Source organism: Molossus molossus, unplaced genomic scaffold (assembly GCF_014108415.1).
Source record: "Molossus molossus isolate mMolMol1 unplaced genomic scaffold, mMolMol1.p scaffold_m16_p_2, whole genome shotgun sequence".
Taxonomy (NCBI): Eukaryota; Metazoa; Chordata; class Mammalia; order Chiroptera; family Molossidae; genus Molossus; species Molossus molossus.
This window is the reverse complement of record NW_023425355.1, coordinates 138,949,002-138,975,849: the sequence shown is the minus strand read 5'-3', so window position 1 is coordinate 138,975,849 and position 26,848 is coordinate 138,949,002. Positions and strand designations below refer to the sequence as shown.

At 38.2% G+C, this 26,848-nt stretch overlaps 1 protein-coding gene across 3 annotated transcripts in view; it reads right to left on the bottom strand.

Annotated features, from left to right (window-relative positions):
* ACE2 (angiotensin I converting enzyme 2) overlaps nucleotides 1-26,848 on the bottom strand; it is a 48,944-nt gene that overhangs the window by 5,289 nt on the left and 16,807 nt on the right. The window contains exons 5-16 of one of the 3 annotated variants that reach the window (XM_036271600.1): nucleotides 26,369-26,481; nucleotides 24,333-24,438; nucleotides 21,940-22,037; nucleotides 19,168-19,337; nucleotides 17,305-17,311; nucleotides 15,589-15,808; nucleotides 13,284-13,428; nucleotides 10,782-10,880; nucleotides 9,956-10,078; nucleotides 9,377-9,546; nucleotides 8,180-8,238; nucleotides 755-855 (exon numbers count right to left, since the gene is read on the bottom strand). In XM_036271600.1, the coding sequence (XP_036127493.1) occupies nucleotides 755-855; nucleotides 8,180-8,238; nucleotides 9,377-9,546; nucleotides 9,956-10,078; nucleotides 10,782-10,880; nucleotides 13,284-13,428; nucleotides 15,589-15,808; nucleotides 17,305-17,311; nucleotides 19,168-19,337; nucleotides 21,940-22,037; nucleotides 24,333-24,438; nucleotides 26,369-26,481 (1,411 nt within the window). Of the gene's footprint in view, nucleotides 1-754; nucleotides 856-8,179; nucleotides 8,239-9,376; nucleotides 9,547-9,955; nucleotides 10,079-10,781; nucleotides 10,881-13,283; nucleotides 13,429-15,588; nucleotides 15,816-17,304; nucleotides 17,312-19,167; nucleotides 19,338-21,939; nucleotides 22,038-24,332; nucleotides 24,439-26,368; nucleotides 26,482-26,848 lie in introns of all 3 variants that reach the window. The other 2 variants (XM_036271599.1, XM_036271601.1) reach the window with 2 other exon arrangements.

The window sequence follows — 26,848 nt, the reverse complement described above, 5'->3', positions numbered from 1 at the left end:
CCCCTTTCCTGTTGTATTTTTCTCCCTAGCACTTGTCACCATCTAATTCTACTATATTTTACTTATATATTTTTTGATTGTGTATAACACACACACACACACACACACACACAAAACATATCCATTAGAATACAAACTCAGTGAAGGGAGGTTTCTGGCTTTTTCTTTCTGTGTTGAGGGTGGGTGAGAGCATTTAGGGGAAGAAAAGAGAGAGGATAAAAGAAGAGAGGAGGGGGCCCTGGCCAGTTTGGCTCAGCGGTTAGAGTGTCGGCCCTTAGACGAGAGAGTCCTGGGTTTGGTTCCTGCTAAGGGCTTGTACCTCAGTTGCAGTTTGTCCCCTGGCCCCGATTGGTGTTGTGTGGGTGGCAACCAGTTGATGTGTCTCTCTTACATCAATGTTTCTCTCTCTCTTCCCCCTCTCTCCTTCCTACTCTATCTAAAGATAAATGCAAAAATGTCCTTGGGTGAGGATAAAATATATATATATTAAAAAAGAGAGAGAGGAGGAAAAGGGAAGGGATGGGAGAACAGAAGGTGTTGAATAAGAACAATGTTCTTGCAATCTACAAGTCAAATAAGCCACAATCATCTCTACATAGACTGGCCTACATTCCAGGATATCAAAGAAGTTTAAGTTAGTAGGAGGGTTTTCTTAATTTCACTTGAATAACAGGTTAAGCATAATATCTTCTCAGACCCAACAATAAGGGAAGTACTGGTTGGAGTAACTTGAAAGCATAGCAAATTAACTCACCTAAAAGGAATCGTCTGGTTTTTCTTTTTTGAAAAGTACTTTCTCATGGCATATGCAACCGATGATTGGAACAAGTACATTTCATTGTCATCCCATTCATACTGCACATTCAAAAGAAAAACACTGCTCAGTAGGGATCATAGGATACATGAAAGGATTGAGAGCCCACAAACATTATTTTTAAATTGTCTAATATTCCAAAGACTCTTGTTATTAAGTCAGTGACTTTTCACTTGAGTCTGCTTCAGCATCACCTGGCATCCTTGTTAAACCACTGCATACTGAGTCCCACCCTCAGAGTTGTAGCTCTAACAAGTTACCAGGTGATGCTGCTGCTGCTGGTCAGGCAACCACACTTTAAGAACCACTAGATTCATGGACATAGACAACAATGCTGGGGATGGGGTGGGAGGGGCAGGGATAGGGAGGAGGGTGTCAATGGGGGGAAAAGGAGAAACATCTGTTACAAAAATAAATTAATTTAAAAAAAGAACCACTAGGTTCACTGATTCTTTAACTTTAGTTTCATGTAACATGAAATAAACACTCTGAAGGCAGGTTTATAGATGGGAACCACACAAGTCATGGGTTTGGGTTAAAATGTGCATATATTTGTAGATAAACATGCTGAGTTTTTGCTATTTTATAGTAAGTTCTCAAATATTTATAAGTGTAAAAGAAAAAGAAACTTGACGTTCAAAGGGGAAAAAGAACTCTTTGTAAACAAGGTAATTTGTTCGTTCTTGTTTTTCAATGCTAAACAAATGTCTTGTGTATTTGCATAATGTATGAAAAACTTGTTAAAACGGAAAAAAATGCACTCTTTCCTTCAGTACTTGGCAGTAGAGATTAATGAATGGCACAAATTTTGCATCTCTCCTTTTTCTTTTAAGAAAGACAATTATAAGATTTCACAAAAGAATTGTTACATTAGCTTCATGAAGCTTGATATCACTCAGGTTCTGGAAAAAGTTGCTTTAACAGCAATAATATTATTAATATTTACTACTAATAATATTCTGGTTACTATTTCTATATTAAAAAACACAAAGGATGCGTTTTCAAAAAATCTGATTGAACTTTGCCATGAAATAACTTGAGCTGGACAGACATTCTAGCCCTGATATGTAGTAGATGTGCTAGAAGTATGGTTCTGGTCTCATCAGAGGAGCCTTTTGCTCAGTAAATCAGATTCAGAATATTCAAACCCTCTGAAGACTATTTACCAATTCCTCACTACATGTAAAGAACACATGGGACAAATGTTAAGAAAAAAGAAGATAATTGAAAAGGAATACAATCTACTGGATACTTTAAAGTGATTAAAAGTTATGAGGTCAAGGGAGAGCTAATAATGACAGACAGAGAAAGAATCCCACAGACACTTAATGATTGTTAAGAAATAGAAAGTTGCCTAGCCAGTGTGGCTCACTGATTAAGCATCAACCCATGCACCATGTGCTCTCTGGTTCAATTCCCAGTCAGGGTAAATGCCCAGGTTGTGGGCCAAATCTCCAGTGTGGGGCATGCAGAAGGTGACCAATCGATGTTCTCTCTCATTGATTTTTCTATCTCTCTCTCCCTCTCCCTTCCTCTCTCTCTAAAATCAATAAAGACAAAAAAACAGAAAGTTGATCTTTTAGGATTTGGGAAGTAATGCATCTCCATTTTTATTATTTTTCAAATGTTTATTTTTACTTCTACTATGTTACTTATATTCAGATGCCTTATTTATGAAAATTACACTACAACTAATGTGGACTCTTGGATAATATTTAACCTCCTAAGGAAAGTAAGGGGGTAGAAATGCAATCTTTGGATCTATAGTGCAAATAGCAGTTTACTATGGCACCTTGGATTGTTTTATCCAATAGTCCCAGATTGTCCTCTAATCCTGCAGAGCCTTCAGAGTGCCATGCCCCCTCCCAGGCCTTTGATCCTCATCTTCCTGCGACAACATTCTCCTCTTTACCAACCAAAGCCACTACTTCTTCAGACTAGGTAACCTGAAACAGGCGCTGAGAAGAAAGCACTAGCTGACCAAAGTAATTCACAAGAGAGTGTTAGTAATATGATTTTCTGTAAAACATTTTGCTATTCAGGGGAGAGCAGCGAGTTGCTGAGAGGTAGTGTTCCAGGTGCGAAGAGGAAGCCAGCTTGCCATCAGGAAGCAATTCTGTGTAATAAGCATGTCTGTTAAATTGCTTAATACCATTCAGAAGAAGGGAAATCAATCTCCGAATCTCCAGTAATTTGTGGTGATGTATCAGTGAAAATTCTGCTGCGTATGATGTCTGAAATTTTATCCCCTACATTTTCTTCTAAGATTTTTATGGATTGGAACTTTTGAAATATTTGTTCTAATTCTGTGAAGTATACCGTTGGTATTTTGACGGGGACTGCATTGAATCTATAGATTGCTTTGGGTAATATGGACATTTTAATGATGTTAACTCTCCAATCCATGAACAAGATATTTACCTAAAGAAATTGAAAGCGGAGAGGAAAAATGGCGGCAGAGTGAACGGAAGCTACACAGACCGTCTCCCAGAACCAAACTGGAATTACAACTATAACACAGACAAATTGATGGGAAAAAGCAACAGAAAAGCAGCTTGCAAGGACAATATAATGAAGGACACTGACTCCATCCTGGTAGGCTTGCGAAGGCACGAGACGGGGCTGAGAGCCCACGGTCGCCAGCTCGGCAGCGGCCTTAGCTGAAAGCAGAACCCTCAGGTTACATTCCCAACCGGCTACTATGAACAACTATATGGAAACAAATTCGACAATCTAAGCGAAATGGACAAATTTCTAGAAACACACAGTCTCCCAAAACTATTCCCGGAAGAGATAGAAAACTTGAACAGACCAATAACAACTAAGGAAATTGAAGAGGTAATAAAGACTCTTCCAGCAAACAAAAGCCCAGGCCCAGATGGCTTCACGGGGGAGTTTTACTGAACATTCAAAAAAGAACTAACACCCATTCTCCGCAAACTCTTTCAAAAAATTCAAGAAGGAAGACTTCCAAACTCGTTCTATGAAGCCAGCATAATTCTTATTTCAATACCAGAAAAAGACACTACAAAGAAAGAAAACGACAGGCCAATATCCCTGATGAACATAGACGCCAAAATCCTGAACAAAATATTAGCAAATCGGATCCAGAAATACATCAAAAAAATTATTCACCATGACCAAGTGGAATTCATTCCAGGGATGCAAGGCTGGTACAATATTCGCAAATCAATAAACGTGATACACCACATAAACAAAATGAAGAATAAAAACCACATGATCATATCAATAGATGCTGAAAAAGCATTCGACAAAATCCAGCATCCATTTCTGATAAAAATGCTGTGTAATGTGGGTAGAGAGGGATCATATCTCGACATAATAAAGGCCATATATGAAAGACCTACAGCCAACATCATACTCAATGGACAGAAACTAAAAACATTTCCATTAAGAACAGGAACAAGACAGGGATGTCCACATTTGCCACTCTTATTTAACATTGTACTGGAAGTCTTAGCCACAGAAATCAGACATGAAGAAAAAATAAGCCCTGGCCGGTTTGGCTCAGCGCTTGGAGCGTCGGCCTGCGGTCCGGAGAGACCCGGGTTCGGTTCCCGCTAAGGGCGTGTAACTTGGTTGCGGTTTGTCCCCGGCCCTGGTTGGTCATGTGGGTGGCAACCACTCGATGTGTCCCTTTCATATCGATGTTTCTCTCTCTCTCTGTTCCTCTTTCTCCCTCCCACTCCACCTGAACAAAAAAAAAAGAAAAAAGGGATCCAAATTTGAAAGGAGGAAGTGAAACTGTCATTATTTGCAGATGGCATGATATTATACATAGAAAACCCTAAAAACTCCATCAAAAATCTACTAGACTTAATAAATGAATTTGGCAAAGTAGCAGGATACAAAATTAACGTCAAGAAATCGACGGTATTCCTGTACACCAATGATGAACTCACAGAAAGAGAAACTGAAAAAACAATCCCATTTACCATCACGCCAAAAAAATTATGATACCTAGGAATAAACTTAACCAAAGAAGTAAAGGACCTATTTGCAGAAAACTACAGGTCATTGAAAAAAGAAATAGAGGAAGATATAAAAAAGTGGAAGCACATACCCTGTTCATGGATTGGAAGAATTAACATCATTAAAATGTCCATACTACCCAAAGCAATCTATAGATTCAATGCAATCCCCATCAAAATACCAACGACATATTTCATAGAACTAGAACAAATACTTCAAAAGATCATATGGAACCAAAAAAGACCCCGAATAGCCACAGCAATCTTGAAAAAAAAAAGAACAAAGTAGGTGGGATCACAATACCAGATATCAGGTTATACTACAAAGCAACTGTAACCAAAACAGCCTGGTACTGGCACAAGAACAGGCATATAGACCAGTGGAACAGATCTGAAAACCCAGAAATGGACCCAAGGCAATACGCTCAATTAATATTTGACAAAGGTGGCAAGAGCATACAGTGGAGTAAAGACAGCCTCTTTAATAAATGGTGTTGGGAAAATTGGACAGCTACATGCAAAAAAATGAAACTAGACCATCAACTTACACCCTACACAAAAATAAACTCAAAATGGATAAAAGACTTAAATGTGACCCGTGAATCCATAAAAATTCTAAAGAAAATGTAGGCAGCCCTGGCCGGTTTGGCTCAGCGGTTAGAGCGTCGGCCTGCGGTCTGGAGAGACCCGGGTTCGGTTCCTGCTAAGGGCACGTACTTCGGTTGCAGTTTGTCCCTGGCCCTGGTTGGTCGTGCGGGTGGCAACCACTTGATGTGTCCCTTCACGTCGATGTTTCTCACTCTCTCTCCCTTCCTCTCTCTCCCTCCCATTCCATCTGTACAAAAAATGGAAAAATATCCTCAGGTGAGTATAAAAAAAAAAAAAGAAAAAGAAAATGTAGGCAACAAAATTTCGGACATCATACGGAGCAGAATTTTCACTTATACATCACCTAAGGCAACAGAAATAAAGGAGAAAATGAACACATGAAACTACAGCAAACTAAAAAGCTTCTGCACAGCAAAAGAAACAATCATCAAAATGGAAAGGCAACCCACTGTATGGGAGAACATCATTGACAATGATGTATCAGATAAGGGGTTAATTTCAGATATATATAGAGTGCTCATACAACTCAACAAAAGGAAGACAAAGAACCCAATTAAAAAATCTGCAGAGGAGCTGAATAGACACCTCTCCAAACAGGACATACAAATGGCCAAAAGACATATGAAGAAATGCTCAACATCACTAATCATCAAAGAGATGCAAATTAAAACAACAATGAGGTATCACCTCACACCTGTCAGAATGGCCGCCATCAACAAATCATCAAACAAGTGTTGGCGAGGGTGTGGAGAAAAGGGGACTCTAGTACACTGCTGGTGGGAATGCAGACTGGTGCAGCTGCTATGGAAAACAATATGGTGCTACCTCAAAAAATTAAAAATTGAACTTCCATTTGACCCAGTGATCCCAATGCTGGGAATATACCCTAAGAAGCCTGAAACACCAATCAGGAAGAACATATGTACCCCCAGGTTCCTAGCAGCATTATTTACAATAGCTAAGATCTGGAAACAGCCCAAGTGTCCACCAGTAGATGAATGGATAAAAAAGCTGTGGTACATATACGCAATGGAGTACTATGCAGCTGTAAGAAAGAAACATCTCTTATCCTTTGAGACGACATGGAGGGACCTGGAAAGTATTATCCTACGTGAAAGAAGCCAAGCAGAAAAAGACAAATACCACATGATCTCACTTATATACGGAATATAATGAACATAACAGTCTGAGGAATACAGTAGACCCAGAAATATGGAAGTAGGGCACAGACTGACATCCCTCAGAAGAGGGGGTGTGGGGGTGGGGGGTGGGAAGAGATAAACCACAGAACTTATATGCATGTATGCATGACCAATGGACATGGACAACTAAGCCGGGGACAGGGCGGAGGTGGGGTGGGGTGGGGGGTGCCAATGGGGTAAAAAGGTAAAATATCTGTAACAAAAAAATAAATAAAAATTCATTAAAAAAAAGAAATTAATAAAAAACATATTTAAAATAAATAAATAAATAAAAATATTTTTTGCACTTCAAAAAAAAAAAAATGGGCAGAGGAGCTGAATAGACACCTCTCCAAACAGGACATACAAATGGCCAAAAGACATATGAAGAAATGCTCAACATCACTAATCATCAGAGAGATGCAAATTAAAGCAACAATGAGGTATCACCTCACACCTGTCAGAATGGCCGCCATCAACAAATCATCAAACAAGTGTTGGCGAGGGTGTGGAGAAAAGGGGACTCTAATACACTGCTGGTGGGAATGCAGACTGGTGCAGCTGCTGTGGAAAACAATATGGTGTTACCTCAAAAAATTAAAAATTGAATTGCCATTTGACCCAGTCATCCCACTTCTAGGAATATACCCTAAGAAGCCTGAAACACCAATCAGGAAGAATATATGTACCCCGATGTTCATAGCAGCACTATTTACAATAGCTAAGATCTGGAAACAGCCCAAGTGTCCATCAGTAGACGAATGGATAAAAAAGCAGTGGTACATATACACAATGGAGTACTATGCAGCGGTAAGAAAGAAAGAACTCTTATCCTTTGAGATGACATGGAGGTTTCTAGAAAGTATTATCCTAAGCGAAACAAGCCAAGCAGAGAAAGACAAGTATCATATGATCTCACTTATTTGTGGAATATAATGAACATAACAGTCTAAGGAACAGGGTAGTCCGAGACGTGGAAGTAGGGTACAGACTGACAATCCACAGAAGAGGTGATTTTGGGGAGAGATAAACTACAGAACTTATCCGCATGTATGCATAACCTATAGACATGGACAACAAAGCTGGGGACAGGGCAGGGAGCGGGGGGAGGGTTTCAATGGGGGAAAAAGGAGAAACATCTGTAACAAAAATAAATAAATAAATAAAATAATAATAAAAAAAGACTTTCTTTTTCAAGAACCAAAAATATATGTGTGTATATATATATATATATATATATATATATATATATATATAATCATGTTCTCTTCCTCAAATACAAGTAATGGTATTAAGAGTGAATACTAAGGGTGGGTATTTGATATTTAAATTTGGATATTTTCTCATTGGTCTTCATAACACCTTTAAGGTAACAAGGAAAAAGTAGATATAGCCAATCAAATGAGGAATGTGTTATTGAAAGTAAACAAACAAACAAAAGCCAAAGTCCAGAATCTGGGACTTGTGACTCCTAAGAGAACCATGCGGGCTCTCACCTTTTAGACCACACTGGAATGGACTTATTATGTCCTACTTAAGGGAGTGCACTGAAATGTCATGGACACATTGCCCAGAATACTCACTGCTTTTTCTCCAAGAGCAGATTTTAGGCTTATCCTCACTTTGATGCTTTGTTCAGCATCTGATGAAAGAGAAATCACAGGCTGTTGTTACAGATGATAGATTGACGATGTGTGTTTATCTTCTTCCCCTCTCAATATCTCATTAAAATGATAGCAAATGAGTTTTTTAAAAGATATAAACACACTTTTGGAAAATGAGAAGTAATGGAAGAATGGTAAGTGCTTTCTCAAGGCTCAGGAAGCCATTGCCGAACGTGTACACAAAGGCAGTGCAGACCTCAAAAGTCCCAGAGAATCCTGGAGAAGCTTGGGATTCAGGTACAGCTGGGGGTGGAGAGACGATACCAACTATTCCAATATACTCATTCTTTTCTATTTCTTCCCTTTGCTGCTTTTCTGAGTTGAATCCACTGTTTCCTGGATTCTGTTTTCTTCCTTGAATTAACTCCTTTTTTCTGGCAATTACTTTTATATTTCTAAACAATTTGCTTATATTGTTATGTCTTTATTGCTCAGTTTTAGACATGCACTTCTGCCTATCCTTCCACGTCCCTTTATCACAAAAAGCCATAAAATAGTATATTACTTGGTTCTACAGACATAATGATGTAAATATTGATCATTTCTTTACTAAAAATCATTATTAAGCTTTATTGTCTTTCTAGAGCAGGATTTGAGTACAGTAGGTTCGGGATTGTTATACTCTTTTATTTTAAATATCAGGCTAACAAATCAGTAGTTGAGGGGTAGTTTTCTCTATACATAGTAAGTACTCAAGAAATATTGTTTCCTCCCCAATAAAATGGCAGTTGCCATCATAGCAGTCAAAAGCAGACTGAGAGTGAGAACATATTCTGCTGTGTCACAGCCCCATAAGACTAGGGCCAGGGAAGACTAGGGGAAGCAGAGAGGAAGCGATTTTATTTTTAAAATTTTTTTTTTATCCTCACCCGAGGACATTTTTCCATTTTTTATTCAGACAGAGCAGGAGGGAGAGAAAGGAAGAGGGAGAGAGAGAAACATCGATGTGAAGGGACACATCGAGTGGCTGCCACCCGCATGACCCAGCCAGGGCCGCGGACAAGTTAGCGGGAACCGAACCCGGGTCTTTCTGGACCTCAGGCCAACACTCTAACTGCTGAGCCAAACTGGCCAGGGTGAAGAAGCGATTTAAATGTGGCAACTGAATGAACTCACATGGACTCCAGTTGGTGTTCCATCCCACAGAATTCCCGTTCTGCTCTTTCAGCCAGGTAAACAAAGGCTTGAAGTAGTTGAGCAGTGGTTTTGCATCCATACTCTTCTTTTTTACAATACTCTCTAATGCAAAGGTCCAGGGTTTTGATTTTCCAAGTTTCAGCATTTGGCTACGTGAAAGAAAGGGTAGGATAGGTTCAGAACCTTTTGAGTGATTTCAGGTATACATATATTTACATGTATAATCTATGGTTTCTGTTCGTTGGCTTAGGTAAGTTTGCTCCTGGCAGATAAGAAAATAAGGTATGTTAATGGATGTATTCATCCTTCAATCTCTCCTCCCTTCCAATTACTTCAAAGGGAACTCAAGTAATGACATGGAGAAAGGAGGTGGCCTGTCCAGTCATCACATGGTCTAGATTCCTGTGTGACCACAAAATAAACATTTAATTAGTGGATGAGAACATTTTGAGGCCAACATTTGTTTTTTTAGAAGAAAGAAATCAAATTTAACCCTAGGCATTCAAATGAGTAATTTTGGATAGTAGGAGAGGTTCAACATTTTGAAGCATTTCTTACAGCAGCTCTTCCCCAGCTTTTCTGGAATTTGAGATATCACATTTATGCAGGGGACCTTCATGGTTAGCTATTTGACAAAGGGCTTCTTGAAACTGGAATTGAAAAATGGTCCTTGTGAAATAACTGTAAAAGAGACAAAGAAACAAAACAAGCAGGCCCATGTTTAGTTTCTGTGGTAGAGTCATAGATTGGGGTATATATTTACATTCTGAGGTCCTAATAATCAAAGAGATACTCATCAAACCTCTTTCTCCAGAAAGACCCAAACATGAACCCTTACAGACTCATCATAACCTACTTGCATTTCTGTATCAGCTCATGAAAAGGCACTATTATTTTGTTAAATGTTAGCTCACATTTGTATTGTGTTTTACAGATTTATAGCACTTTCATATAAATTATATCAATCAATCTCTACAGCAGGTCAATAATATAATTTCCTCTATACAAATAAAGAAACTGAGGCTCAGCAAATTCAAGATCTGGGGCTCATAGGTGAACAACATAGATTTTAACACTTCATGTTACAATCACTCTGAACTCTGCCAGTACCAAGGCAAGCAAAAATACTTGTTTGTTTTTATCCCAAGGAAACTATAAATTCCTTTATGGAAGAGAAAATATCTCACAGTTTTATTTAACACAATAAATTGTATTGAGTTAAACTGAATGAAAATTAATCATCTATTTTGAGGTTTTAGGGGGAATGTGGTTGGATATAGAAAGAGAAATTATAGCCTTCGCTTCATAGATCCCTATTTCTCTGCCATTATCACAGCTTTCCACAAACCCTACAAGTCAAACAGTGAAAAGAAACTATAATTACCGGATGAATGAGTAATCACTAGCAACATGGAACAGAGATGCGGGGTCACAGTATGTTTCATCATGGGGCACAGGTTCCACCACCCCAACTATATCTCGCCTTTGGGGAAAAAAGAAGATACATTAGCTGTGGGTCACTCACCATGAAAGGGTACGGTTGAGTACAGTTAGTGCCATTTGATCAGCCAATGGTATTTATACCAGAATTGGTTGTCAGGTGAAATAGAAACTGTGTGAAAAATTACAGACTAAAGCCCGTTATGTGGTTATCTCTTCCTGTTTTAATTCAGCCAGACTATACCATTAGAAAATAACTGTGTCTTCAATACACCAATTGAATAAAAACATACAGTGAAAGTCCTAATGATTCCTCTCTTGGCGTCACAGTTTATGTGCAGACAGAATTTTATAAAATTGAAATCTTACTTATTCTTCAAAGTTAGCTCAAATGTTCCCTTCTTTGAGGCCTGCCCCTGTTCCCACCCACCTAGCGACACAGTGAACCTCTCCAGCTCTCTTAGCCTTCTCTGGCTGTGCCTTCTTTGCCATGTATCTCTCCATTTTATAATTATTCACATACAGGTCTTTCCTCCATTGCAATTATAGAAATGACCAAGATAAGGGCAGGGCTGTGTCTTGACACTATAGTTACAGTGTCAAAAATGGTGTTTAATGCTAAGGAAAGACATCATGTGTATTTGTTGAATGAAGAGAGTAATTAATGCTTTAATGAACTATTTTAAGGGTCTTATTCCATGTACCTTTAGAAATAAACAAAAGAAATCAAAACATAATTTATTTAGAAAAAAAAAAAAGGCAATCACGCATTTGGCCTTGTTTAAACTTAATACCTTTGGCCCTGGCTGGTTTGGCTCAGCAGTTAGAATGTTGGCCTGTGGACCAGAGAGTCATGGGTTTGGTTCCCACTAAGGGCACACGCCTCGGTTGCAGTTTGTCCCCGGCCCTGGTTGGGGTTGTGTGGGTGGTGGCCACTCGATGTGTCTCTCTCACATCGATGTTTCTCTCTCTTCCTCCCACTCTCCTTCTCGCTCTTTCTGAAAATGAATGCAAAAATGTCCTCAGGTGAGGATAAAAAATTTAAAAAATAAAAAAAAACACTTAATACCTTTGTCCTATTTCAGTGTGGCATCATTATAAATACAGTTTCAGTAATACTCAAATGCTAGAAATTCCAAGTAGGATCTGTGTTAACAAAGATAATATTGGCAAAATAGTGGCACTAACTTAAACTTATGGATATGGGGCTGAATATTACATAGGTAGATATCTACAAAAAGGACAAAATAATAAAAACAAAAAAATGACAGGAGTTTCACTAATAGATAGTGGGGAAAAGATTTTCCTTCCTTCCTTTTTTCTTTCCTTCCTTCCTTTCCTTGTTCCTTCCTTCCTGTGTCCTTTTGTAATCTTTCCTCTAAAACCAATTTACTTCATGTATTCATGTGTCAGGCACTGTGCAGAGCACTGGAGAAATAGTGACAAATAATGTAGTGCTAAAACTATTGAAAAGGATCATTATCTGTTGCCCAAATGTGCCAGGCTCTCACTAGCTTGGAAGTCTCTCTGTCCCCCTCTACATATACCTGGTTAACTCCCACACCTTTCTCAGAACTCAACTTGGATACCTCTCCTCATCTGACCCATCAGACTGGGCATTGAATCTCTACTTGGCTGCTCATGGATCCCCATTCCCTCTCATCATAACACAACATGTTGCAGTGGCTTCATTTTCCACATCTCTCCATAGACTAAAGTTCTTTGAAGTCAAGGATAACATCTGAAATTATCAGCATTAGATCTCCAGGGCTTTGCCTAAAATGTGGAATCAATATTTTTGTTTACAAGAATAAGTAGAATGAATTGATCACTTCCTAAATAATATCACAATTTCATGGGTGACTGAACACTTAAGAAGACGATGTAAGAAGTTGTGTCACCTGATCCTGCTTGGGTGGGGGGCAGAGCCAAAGAAAAAAGTTATCTGAGGAGAAGGCGCCCAAATAAAGACTTTTAAAAAGTGGAAGCAGTTAATGTGTGACAGTAGTGGTGATGATGATGATGTGTGTGTGTGTGTGGTGTGTGTGTGTGTGTGTGTGTGTGTGTGTGTGTGTGTATGTTGTGTTGTGTCTGGTGATGGCATTTTCTGACCCTAAATGCATTTCTCTCTCATTTTCACATATTCAGCCCACCTCAGAACATTTCAAGATTTAATTGTTGAAATTCAAGTTATTCTGACTATAAAGAATTCTCTGAGAACCCTAATCCTAGTTGTTTTAGATTGCATTATCACAGAAACAGACCCTGAGACAAAGTCATGAGAAATGACCCCAGAAAACATTGGCAAAAGAGTGAGAAAGTGAGACAGGGAAAGAAAAGCTGTCCTTAAAAGATGTGTTATCAAGCAAGTTATCAGTCAAACACTTTTAAATAAACAGCAAACTCATAAGAAAACATTTTACTGATTGCATATTCATTGACTTACTTCATTTCCCACCACTTTTGCATCCACTGCTCTTTAGGAATTTCACCCTTAAAGACCATCCACCTCCACTTTTCTAACATGTAAGTGAATGGTAGAGTTCCAACAATACTAAGTGCTTGTTTGAATAGAAAGTTTATTTCTGTTTCTGAAAGTAAAACGGAAAAGGATAAATATTAAAATGAGGATGACAGATGTTTTTTGTTAGATAATTTCCTAAACTCAAAATATTCCTCAAGATATATTTACTATAAGGATGATTACATGAAAAATATTGACAGGGGACATAATATGTATATATTCATTTTCTCAGCTAAGGTTTCAGAGTAGAGTGAAGTCTTGGATTAGAACAGATAAGGTAAACCCATAAGTAACCCCTAATCCTCATCTTTTATTAGTTTCAATTGCCTTACTCAAATACTTCTTATCAGAGCTAATCAAAGCTGTGCCATCTACTTTCCCAGTTATACTGCTTATTTTTTAAAGTTCCATGAAGGTAGTGACTGGTGATGTTTCATTCAAGACTATATATCTAGCCTGATGTCTACTACATGATGCTCTCTGTGTCTTTGTTAAATAGACAAATAATAAACAAATATGGCCAAAAGCCAGCATATCAGGAAGTAAAACAAACAAGAACCTCCCTAGAAGAAACCATCTACTGGATAATTAGAAGTACAATGTGCTTTAAATGTACTGACATTTTCCTTACCTGAGTTAACAATGCTTTAAGAAATTGTTATTTCCTTTATCCTTTATTAGTGATGTAAAATGGCAGTAGAGCCCACTCCAGTGTACAAATGAAGTTCATTGAAATGTAACCAGGGGAATATTATGTATTTAGCACACCACCCTATCTCTGGTGTCCAGAAATATTTCTTGCACATAGTATGTGCTCAATGAATATTTTCCAAGTAGAAATGGAGAGAGAGAAGGCAGGAGGGAGAGAAGAAATTAAGGAACTAACTTTTTAAATATAATTCACCAATCAGGGCAGAGCCAAGAAAAGAAGAGTTTTTCAAACCAGTGATTTAACCATGTTTAATACTATCTTTGTGATTCAGCCATTTCTTCATGCTGTCAGGAAATATAGTTTTAAATAATAAAACAAATAATTGCCTATTAATTGACTTGAGAGTTATATATATTTTTTGAGAATGATATTTTAAAATTAGGAAACAGTTGTGATTATTATGGACTCCCTTTTGTTTGTTGCCCCCTTCATGGGAGGATGCCACAACTCATCTACTATCCATTGGGTCTGCTTACAGTAACTTTTTCAGACATAATGATAGCTTAATCTGACCTACACCCAGGCTCTCATGAGCTCACTAAGGTCTAGAACTAGAAATTACAGCCAAGTGAATTGCCCACACAAGTAGGGAGCTCATGACCTTGACCTCATTGACCAGACCTTCCAGCCAGCAGAGGTGATGTTTATATTTCAAATAACTAAAATGAGAGGAAAGAAATACTCAAAAAAGAAGAAAATATTTGGCTCTAAGTATCCTTCTTTTACAAAGAAGAATTAAAAGCGATGGCATTCTCACTGAAGAATCTGGATCTTGTGAATGTTTGTCGTGTTCTATCAAGTCTAAGCCATCCAAAGACAAACAGGCTACCTCAAGCAAAGATGTTGAAAACTAACATGGATCTGCAGGAATGTTACAGGTGAAAATTCATGCTTCCTGCAGATGAACAAAACATTTTAGTCCCTTCTAATCATGATATTCCACCATCTGTTCTTTAAGAACTACCAAATTTCAAGTTATATTTACTTTGCATAATATTATGGAAAAAGCTTTAGATTAGGGCTCTGGTTCTGCTTTGGTCATGTTGCTTTTTTTTACCTTGGGCTGGTTACTTTCCCTCTCTTGTCTTCAGTTTGCTTCCTCTGCAAAATAGTGTTTAGAATCTGTTCCTTCTAACATTTGGGAAGTTTTTATCTAGAATCTGAAGGATCTAGTGAGAACTCTAACACTAATTAGCTAGGCAACCTTGGAAAGTCATTTCAGTTCTGTGGGCCTGTCTTAGCATCATTTAAAAAAATCTCCTGTTAGATGTTTCTTAGAGTCCCAAGACCATTCATTGTTACCACTCTTATGCCCTTTTCAAAGATATAAAACCACAAATTGACATGTCATGATAAAGACTTAATTTTTTTTTACCAGTTGAAATTTCCAGTTGCCCACAAACACTTTATACTTTATGTGGCAAAAAATTAAATATATCCAATCATGATAATAAATAACTTTTCCTACATCAGACTAAAGAATCCCCAAAACAATCCATGAAAAAATATCTGTACCATTGTCTTCATTAAAATCAGGTTGCAGAAGACCAATGACTTTCAAATGCTTAGGTGTAGCTACGGAAAGTGAGATGACTTCCCCAACAGCTTCATGGAACCCTTCATTAGCTCCATTTCTTAGTAGGTAGGGTTGTTCGGCATATGCCATGTCATACTTGATGTGTCCCATCTCATGATGGGCTGTCAGGAAGTCCTCCATTGTCACCTTTGTGCACATCTTGATCCTGAACATAAAAGGACAAGATTAAAATGAATCTCACTAAATTTCATTTAATCATCACAGTAGAGTTGTATGTGATTTTGATAGCATGGATCATCTTTCCAAGATTTATTCACCAGTGAATGTTGAGGACCTAGCTTTTATTTATTTATTTATTTATTTATTTATTTATTTATTTATTTTTCTTTATTAATTTTAGAGAGAGAGGATGTGAGAGGGAGAGAGAGATAGAAACATCGATGAGAGAGAACATTGATTGGCCACCTCCTGCACGCACCCCAGTGGGAATCGGGCCCACAACCTGGGCATGTGCCCTGACTGGGGATTGAAATGATGATCTCTTGGTGCATGGGTCAACACTCAACCACTGAGCCACACAGGGTTGGGCGAGGACCTACCTTTTAGGTCCTGGAAACTATACTAGGTGCTGAATATAAAATAGTGGCCAGGGTTGAATCTGGTTCTCCTCCTCACAGACTAACAAAGAAAAATAAGCAGAGTCCTCTACTACAAAAACTCTGAGACAAGTACTCTATACATGATCAGTAGGCATGGCTTTGAGCATAACAATGAGTGAATGCAGGCACAGTGTCCTAGAAGTACCAAAAAGGGCATAACTGAGGAGGCAATGAGCAATCTGGACCTTGATTAGCTTGCAGAAGTTTGCCAGGTAGATGGCATGGAGAGACAAGAGGTTGACATATCTGGAGGTGCTCAGTGAGAAAGGCTTAAGAAAAGAATGTGCCATATGGGACACTGCAAGCAGTTTGGTATAGTCAGAATAGAGAAGTAGTAGGAGAAGGAGCTGGAAATTGACAGTTGAAAATCATTAGCCTGTAAGTCAGGGAGTGGATGTGGTGGCTCATGAAGCAGGTACAGGTAGAATGGCAAAAAATTAAGGGCCAAAGACAAAGCCCTAGGAGGTCCCAGTATATACAGAGTGGGGAGATGAAGATGCCTCAGAGGAGATGGAGAAAAAAGTAAAAGAAGTCCAGAAGAGGATGACAATGCAGAGGCCAATAACAAATAGTGTTTCAAAGACAACTTGTAAATGTTATCTAATACTGCCCTGGCTGATTTGGTTCAGCAGTTGGAGCGTCAGCCTGCAGTCCAGAGAGACCCCGGTTCAGTTCCCGCTAAAGCAAGTACCTCAGTTGCAGTTTGGCCCTGGCCCCAGTTGGGTTTGTGTGGGTGGCGACCACTCGATGTGTCTCTCTCACATAGATGTTTCTCTCTCTCTCTCTCCCCCCCCCCCCACACACACACACACTCTATCTGAACAAAAAATGAAAAAATGTCCTCGGGTGAGGATAAAAAGAAAATGTTATCTAATACTGCTGTGGCCCAATGAAATAAGGACTGCATTTGGCAATTAGGTAGTGGTCCTTTTCAACTTGGCAAGAGCAATTTCATTCTGGTTAATGTGGGAGGTCATATTTCAGTAGGTTCCCAAATTAATTTTCCTACCACTCTGACCATATCATCTCCCTGACAAATATCCTTTGGAGTCCCCACTGCTTAAGAATAAACTCAACCTTCTTCATATACTCCAACATGTCCTGCTTTTCTAACTTGGTTTTTCTCTATTTTCTTTTGGAACAATTATAAGAATAGCTACTATATATATAAAATGTCTACTGTATGTAAAATCCTGTGCTAGGAAATTTACCTATACTTATTTTTAAACCTCACTCTAGTGAACTATGGCCTCTGGCTGACCACCTGTTTTGATAATAGGGCTTTATTGGCACACAACCACACCCATTTGTTTATGTGTTTTCCAGGGCTATTGTCATGCTAAATAGTTGCAACACAGACCTGAAAAACCTAAGCTATTTACTATAGGAGCCTTTACAGATACAAAAAGCATTGCCAACTGCTACTCTAGTGGATGCTGCTGGGGTCCTGCCCAGATCTACTTTAGCAGGCACATCCATCCACCTCCCACTTGCCTGAGGCATAGCCCTTAAAGACCAATAGCTGCTTCCTTCTTCACTGTTTTTGGCTAAATGGGAGTTGCCTCAACCAGGAGGTTATGTCCTCCCCACCACTTAGGCAATGAGCGGCTAATGTAGGAGCACATATTTGTCTGTTACATACATCTTGTCTCAAGGTGTGAGCAACTAAGGTACAAATCATGCTCCAGAGAGCCCTGTGAGATGATGCTGAAGCAAGTCTCCAGCTGAGACCACATCCTTACTTAGGTCCTTCTCCATCCTCACTCAGCTTCCTTCACTTCCCTTTGCCTGAGAACTCTTGCTCAATGCAGCACTTGTATAAGAGTCTCCATCTCAAGCTAGAGAATTTAACCCAAGACACTCACAAACCTGCAACCTGGAAATTACTATTCCATGTTATACATAATGGCACTGAAACTCAAGAAGGTTAAATACCTTGCCCAAGGTTGCCTAGTCATTAAGTGGCACCTGGGATTTAAAAGCCTGTGCTCTTCACCCAGCTGGCATAGTTTAGTGGTTGAGTGTCGACCCATGCACCAAGAGGCTGCCGGTTCAATTCCCAGTCAGGGCAGGTGCCCTGGTTGTGGGCCAAATCCCCAGTGAGGGGCATGCAGGAGGCAGCCAATTGATGTTCTCTCTCTCATCGATGTCTCTCTCTCTCTCTCTTTCTCTCTCTCTCTCTCTCTCTCTCTCTCTCTCTCAAATTAGTAGAAAAAGAAAACAATAAACAAACAAATAAATAAAAGCCTGTGTTCTTCATGCCCTATCACACAGACCCTTCTTCACAGGCCCTTTATTCTAGCCTAATTTGCTGATTCCAGGACACAATGTCAGGTCCTGCCTGTCTGTATTTAATCCAACTTCTACCAGCTTGGAGTACTCCTCCAAGCTCTGTCTGTCTGAACCCTTGTCTTTCAAGCCCAATTTAAATGCCACTTGAAAAGCCCTTTCTGAGCCTAACTGCTATTCCAGGTGTGGTCAGTTCTCTTCCAATTCCCCCACTGAGTGTTCTCTGTCACCTCTTATGACACACACCACTTTCTTTTATCCTAGCTTATTTATTCACCTGTCCTATCTCACTCAATGCCTGATTCACACATCCACCTTCCATAAATCTTAGTACCAAAAGTTTCCTAATGGGGCACCACCATATCCATGACCATGCAACTCTAACGGGTTCATATTATTTCAAATGAAGCAAATTGTCTAACGGTGCTGTTGACAAACCCCTTTCCCTGGGAAAGCCCAGACACGCTCTCAAGGACTCCCAGCCTTCATTAAAAGGAAGTTCATTCACTTCTCCTGTGCTCAGAGAAGCAAAGAAAGAACCTAAATTCATCCTCTTCCCTGCCTCTATTATATCCCATTTTAGTATCAGTTGTGTATCAGTCTCCCTACCTGAAGTCGTTATTCCCGAGGTCCCAAGCTGTGGGGTGGCAGACCACTTTCCGGCCGTCACTTGGCTCAGTTAGCATGGAGTTATCCCAGAATCCTTGAGTCATATTACCAAGGCCAATAGAAACAAAGAACTCCTCAGCCTTCTTGAATATCTTCTCTGCATCCCAGGACTGGAAGAAATAGAACAGCGTTTAATTCCAACATTAAAACAACAGCATTCTTTCTATTGGATGTGTACATAAGCATAACCTTTCTGGATGGCAATTTGGCAACATGTATGTACAATTTTCAAGATTTTTATACTCTTTGTCTCAGAAATCCTATCTCTAGAGAACTAACCTAGGAACTCAGAAATTAGTGCAAAGAATTAAATTTTAAGTGATTTTTTTTGTTTATTATTGTTTTATTTTTTTATTTTTTTTTATTTATTTTTTTTTATCCTCACCCAAGGATATTTTTCCATTCTTTGTACAGATAGAGTGGGAGGGAGAGAGAGGAAGGGAGAGAGAGAGAGAAACATCGACGTGAAGGGACACATCGAGTGGCTGCCACCCGCACGACCAACCAGGGCCGGGGACAAACTGCAACCGAAGTACGTGCCCTTAGCGGGAACCGAACCCAGGTCTCTCCAGACCGCAGGTCGCCGCTCTAACCGCTGAGCCAAACCAGCCAGGGCTGTTTATTATTGTTTTAAATTGAAATATCTTTGACATATAGCATTGTGTAAATTTAAGGTGTACAACATTAAAAATGATTTTTAATAACAAAAAAGTGTAAACCATTGGAATGGTTAAATAAATAATGACTTTGTAAAATGGGAAATAGTAGAATATATAAACCACTTACATAGAATATAATCTTAATGAGAAAATGCACAAAAATATTCAAAGACTGGGTGACATTATGTATGATTTTTTGGTCTTTATTCTCTATATTCCAATTATAACATAAACAACAATGACTTCATTGCTAAAAATTATTGAACTCAAGTGAACAATTGTGTTTTTTTTAATTTATTTATTGATTTTAGAAAGAGAGGAAGGGAGAGAGAGAAAGAAACATCGATAAGAGAGAACATTGATTGGCCACCTCCTGCGTGTCCCTCACTGGGGATTGGGCCCACAACCTGGGCATGTGCCCTGACCAGGAATCAAACCAGAGACCTCTTGGTGCATGGGTTGATGCTCAACCACTGAGACACACCGGCCGGGCTCAAGTGAACAATCATTGATTGAGCTCCTTCAAGGAGTAAGGCCCTGGTATTAAGCTCATTGGAAGACAAAAACATTAAGGTGGACATGAAGTCATGGGCTTTTGAAAGCAAAAAGGCCCACATATAACCCACTAGCAAATGTGTAGTTGTGTCTTGGCTTCATAGTCTGTATGGGAATCTAAACTTCAGAATATTCTGGCACCAGACAGGGGCAGCAGTAGATGTCTCCCATCCAGCAAATTCTTCTGGGAGCCAGTGTCCCTGGAGCTGACATTTCTTTGGAGATAAGGCCCACATCAGACAAACTAAGTCTGTGTAATTGGCAGATACTACATGAATCACTTCTAGTGACACAGAAAACTTCCTTTGATCTCAAAGACCAGTCAAGTCTGGTTTTTCTCCTATGTCAGCCCTGGTGATATGAAACAGGATATGACACTATGGCTTTTTAAAATAATTGATCTATAAAGGCTTAATATCAGGCAATATTGTCTTGAGCAGAATGAGTGTATACCAAAACAGTGTAGACTAGTAAGAACAGTTAACATCTGTTAAATAAAGAATAAATTAATATAAACCCATACTGGAAATATTAGGAGTTCTGAGTTCAAACCTTAGCTTCCACTGACTGTCTTTGTGACTTTGGCAAGTCATATACCTGAACCTCAGTTTCTCACCTACAACATGGAACTATCACAATGCCTGTCCTGATAGTTTCATAGATTTACTGTAAAGATAACATTAGGAGATATGGTGGGTGTAAAAGCACTGTAGATAGGCTAAGGGGTTAAAGATAGGCCTCTGCTGCTGCTCAACTACAAAATAGGGTTAGAACAGCCGCAGGAGTCTGGAGGCCCTTATAGCTTCACGTTTTTATTTAGCTGTAGACTTTTCCCAGGAATGTGTTATGTATGTGAAGATGTTCATTGCATTGCTGCTTACAGATTTAAAACTATTAACAAGCAAAAAAGTCCAGCAATACCTAAAATGTAAATTATGGTGCAACTATCTGAAGACATTTTATACAGCCAATAGAAGTATGACTATGAATTCTACACAGAAATGTAAACTATTATCTGAATTTAATAATATATTATAATTTCATCAATGGAAGGGAACACAAAGAATTTAAACAATTATATCAAGATGGCAACAGAAAGGTAATTTTAAAATTATTTTAAAGACTTTTGTAATATTTTTAACAATAATAAATTTTAAATATGCAAAAATATTCTAATGATATTCTTTTTTCACTAGTCATACAGATTACTTAGCAATGACTAACTTTGGAAAGAGTGTGGCCAACAAGTTGATAATTCCACATCTCACTGCTTAATGGAAAACTTAGGTCCTCTCCATTTTCAATATCTCTCAGTAAGATCAATACCCTAGCTGTTATTCAAGGTACTTGATGTTATTGACATTGTAAACCACTTTTTCATGAGCATGAAAATATTTATTTATATAGTTTCATATACAACAGATAGGAAGAGAAAGATGGCCTAAAAAGAAATGAAGTTGAGGGTTTAGATTTGGTTTTCAAGACCTCTTCTTCCTACCTGGTTCAGCATTGCTTCAGTAACATCTATGTTTGGTTTCTTTCTAAAGGGGACTGTCAAAGGGTACAGATTTGTCCAAAATCTACCCCACATATCACCTATTTAAAAAAAGATTTTGTTAATACATGAGAAAGACAGCAGCAGTATAGACCTGATATATACATAGTACATAAGGTGAGATTGATAAACAGGCCACATAGTGTTATAGATTTAATCTAGCTTCTATGCTTCCTTTTTACCACCTCTTTTCTCCTCTCTTATTTTAAAGTTTCAATGCTCCCTTCTTCTTCTATCTCCTCTAAAAGGTTAAAATGGCAGAAAATTATGTGGTTAAGCAAAACTTGTTAGGGAATCATCCCAGTGTCTCCCATTTAAAATTAAAGTTCAAAGTTCAAAGCCACCGTTTATTAAATATATGGGACATCATAGCTAATATAGATTTGAAACATTTATATAATCTACCATTCAAGGGAGAAAATACTAAAAATTAAACAATTAGTAATCCCTAATGTTGGATGCAAGAGAGAACATATAAGATAATCATTCAGGAATCTCTACTAACTTGTGACTAAATTTCACCTTTATAACTATAATATAGTAATATACTTAACTGGGTAATTTTTTCAAACATTTCAAATAAATATTAAATTGGATTTCAAGGCCAGACCCTAAAAGGGAAGATGGATCTAGAAAAAATTAATCTAATAGCAGGACCAGAATCCTGACACCAAAGGAATGGGGCAACATAACTAACACAAAGAATACTCCAATGAACTCATGTTTTAAGAAAAATCTACCTATCCACTCTGGAACCATGTGATATGTGACATCAGGCTGAAATACAGCCCACATGTAAAAGACCAAAAGGGGCCCAACAAACAGTATCGCATTGCTTCCAAAACCCAAATATGACCTTAACATAAATGAATGGAATTATAGTGTCTAGAACACAGGAAGCCATAGTACCATTTATACTCTATGTTGGTTAGACCTTATCTGGAATGACTGTTCAGTTTTGAGCATGATATTTGAAGAGAGATATCAACAAAGGATATCTTATACAAAGGAGAACAATTAGAAAAGTAATATTCTAAAGAATGCCTTAAAAAAGCTGTGTAAGATATTTAACTTAAAATAAGAAAACAGTGTATACATGATGATAACAATAATATTCACAAAAAATATATTAAGTACATATGATTGTGCCAGGTACTATGTTATGTCTTCTATGATGGTTATTTACAAATATCAGAAAAGCCATCTTATAAAAGAAGAATGGATATACCCTGGGTAACCTCATAACATAGAATTTGGTATAATGAATGGAAGGCATTAGATGTATGTTGATTCCGTTCCACACAAGGTAAAACTTTCTTATAATTAGTGCCATGAAGCGATAGAATAGTCTACCTTGGAAGGAAGAAAAAGTGTCACACCAGGCATGTTTAAGCAGAAACTGAATTACTGAAGAATACCTGCCAAAGACATTGTAGAGAGTATTTATATATTGCTTTAGAGTAAAAAGTTTCCACAGGTCCTTTGTCCATATTCTCTCCCACTGAGAGAGGCTTGGCCTTGGAGAAGAATTATCTGCCAGTAACTTAGCTTGTCTGTAGTAGGAATGCTATGTATACATGACATGAATTTTTCAAACACATAAATTTTATTTGGCCTCAACTTCTGTGGTGATGGAGAGAGAAGTGGAGGACAGCCACTCTCTGGAGGGGAATTGGCAGGTTCAATAAACAGCCCTAGGTCATGCATGGTCTACAAAGGCTCCATGGCAGGATCCAAAGTTTTTGGAAGATTGATTTTTCTCCTAGGCAAGGCATCTTTATTCATAATGAAGACTTCATTCATTACTCATCTGATTTCAAACCAAATATTTTCCAACAAAGGTAATTGCTACAGTTTAGAATGAACTTATGAAGCTTTAACTCAGGCTATACCTTAATTCTAGAAAGCCTTTCTCTCATGACTGACTACCTCCAGCCTACCAAGCTTCTTTCCCCTGACAATCTGATACTAAAATCCCAAATTCCATTTCAAGAGAAATGGAATTATCCAACCAACTTGAATATTAAGACTTATTTCCCCCCATTTACACTCTCATTTGAACTTGGAGTTCCTTCTCTAGTTATCTTAAATCACCCTTTTATCCTTTGGACTACAGCCAACATAATTGTTTATGCACAAAATAAAATAATGCAATAGAGAACAATTTTTAAATGACTTTTCTATTGAAGACAGTGCTTTCAAAATGTGATTTGTATAATATTACTAATTCCATTCACAGAATTTTTCAAAAGTTTTATGTTGGTCCTCACTCCAAAAAAACAACTTTATTGGTGGAAACAAATAGAGCAAAGTACACAATTTGTGGAATTTCTTACCAAGCAAATGGGCAGGGAGGCATCCAGTCGGACTGATATGGGAAGGGTAGGTATCCATCAACTTGGCCCTCACATAAGCATGAAGGTGTTCATATAATGGTTTAATCTGAAAAGCCCAGGAAGAAAGTTTAACACCAAGAGAAGCCTGCTCCTGTTTCTAGTCCTCATCACTAAAAATAGAAGCTTCTTTAGACAAGTAGAATTGCCTTAAATTCCCATTTCTTTTCCTCTCAAGTGTTCTGGAGAATTTGAAAACATTCCTTCGGTCCAGATGTTGATGATAACTAGCCCCATTGCATAAAGCAATAAACACACCTGGAGGAATACACATTCCAAATTGAAAGCAGATGCAAAAATACTCATTTCTAAGATGCTACCAACTTCCTTTGTTTTTTAATTGAAATACCATTTACATGCCATAAAATTCACCCATCTTTAAGGGCATAGTTTCATGAGTTTTAGTACATTTATATAGTTGGACAACCATTACCACCAACAAGTTTTAGAACATGTCTTTACCCCCATAAGTTCCCTTGTGCACATTTGCAGTCTATTCCACTCCCATCCTCAGCCCCAGGTTATCACTGAACTAATTTATGTCTCTGTAGTTTTTCCTATTCTGGACATTTCATTAAATGAAAGTATATAATATGAGACCTTTTGTGTCTGGCTTCTTTCATTTAGCATAATGTTTTTTAGGTTCATCCATGTTATTGCATGTATCAGTAGTTCATTCTATTTTATTACTGAGTAGCATTTCATTGTATGAATACATCAATTTGTTTCATTTAATATCTCATGGATAAAACTCACCAGTTGTAGAATAACTAGGTTGTTTCCAGTTTGGGGATATTATGAATAATGCTTTCATGAACATTCATGCATAAGTCTTTGTATAGATATACATTTTCATTTCTTTCATATAGACAGCTAAGAGTGGAATACCTTAGTCATATGGTATGTGTGTGTTTAACTTTTAAGAAATTCTCAAACTATTTTTCAAAGTGGCTGTAGCATTTGACATCTCTGTCAGCAGTGTATGAGGGCTCCAGTATCTTCATATCTTCACCAACATTCGGTATTGTCAGTCTTCTTTAATCAAAGCTCTTCTGGTGGGTGTGTAGTGATTTTTAATCATGGTTTTAATTTTAATTTTTCTAGTAATGCTTTACTTGCTCATCTGCCATTTCTTTGATGATCTACTTTTTTCAAATATTTTTCCCACTTCTCTTTTTTTGTGGGGGGAATGTTTGTCCTGCTTCCAATTTTTATAGCTCTGCCCAACCATGGCTAGAGAGAGTAGCTACACATAAGAAATTTGAAGGCACAGGAGTAAGGGGAGAAGATTTGGGGATCAAAATGAAGGAAGAGGGAGACATTAAAAAGTGTCAATGGGACACTCATAGGCCTCTCCCTTCCCTATAAAGACTTCCTGCTGTCTGGTCTGGTTCAGCGGATTGAACATCATCCCATGGACTGAGAGGTCCCAGTCAGGGCACATGCACGGGGTTGTTGGCTCAATCCCCAGCAGGGGGCATGCTACAGGCAGCTGATCAATGTTTTTCTCTCACATCCATGTTTCTGTCTCTCTTTTAAAAAAATCAATAAAAACATATTTTTTAAAAAAGCTTCCTTAGTCAAAGATAAGGAAACAATTGTATTGATTGTTCTGTGTAAGGAAGGAAAACCGATGGCTCTGCTAACTGAGGAAGACAGTACTGGCCCCAGGTAGCTCACAAAGACCATTTCTTCTTATAATCTAAAAGATTGCTCCTTCTATAATCTTTCCTTCTTATAATTTTGCTGTTGGTGATTGCTGGTTAGGAGCTGAAAAGGGGAAGAAAGTAAAGCAATTCTGATCATATGTAGGAGTTGCCCTGTTATTCTTTAAAATATTTTCAGCTCTATTATTACATAACTCTAATGCCTAGTAATGGCTGACCAGTGTGTTACAACAAGACAGAATGCCTTTGGTCACTTTCCCTCCTTCCCATGCACTGCCCTACATCTGTCTCTGGGTATAATTCCTTGGTTACCTCTAAAAAGATACGTTCCACATCTTCAATCAATTGGTTGCGGCTATAGTTATAGCCATCTGCACCTTCTGTTTCATAATCTCCTCTCCAATAATCCCCATAATCCTCGTAATCTGTTTAGAACATAAGGGAAATAAAGAATAAAAGTACAATATACATAGATTAACCTTGCCTGAAAATGTTTTAAAAATCCAAAGATTTGTCTTATTTTTATTGCCCTTCTAAATATCAACTCAAAGGAATGCAAATGAATAATAACACTAGCTAATGTCTGTTCAGCACTTGCTCTGTGCCAGAAATTTAAATGCATTGTCTCATCTAATAAACTCAAGCACTCTACAAGATTGACATTATTATAATCTCCACTGTGCAGATTAACAGCCTGCTCTTAGATGGTCAAATCATTTGTCCAAATCACACAACTGGTAAGGTGCAGAGGCACATTCCTAGTCTCCTAACCCTGGGTCTCTACTCTCTCCA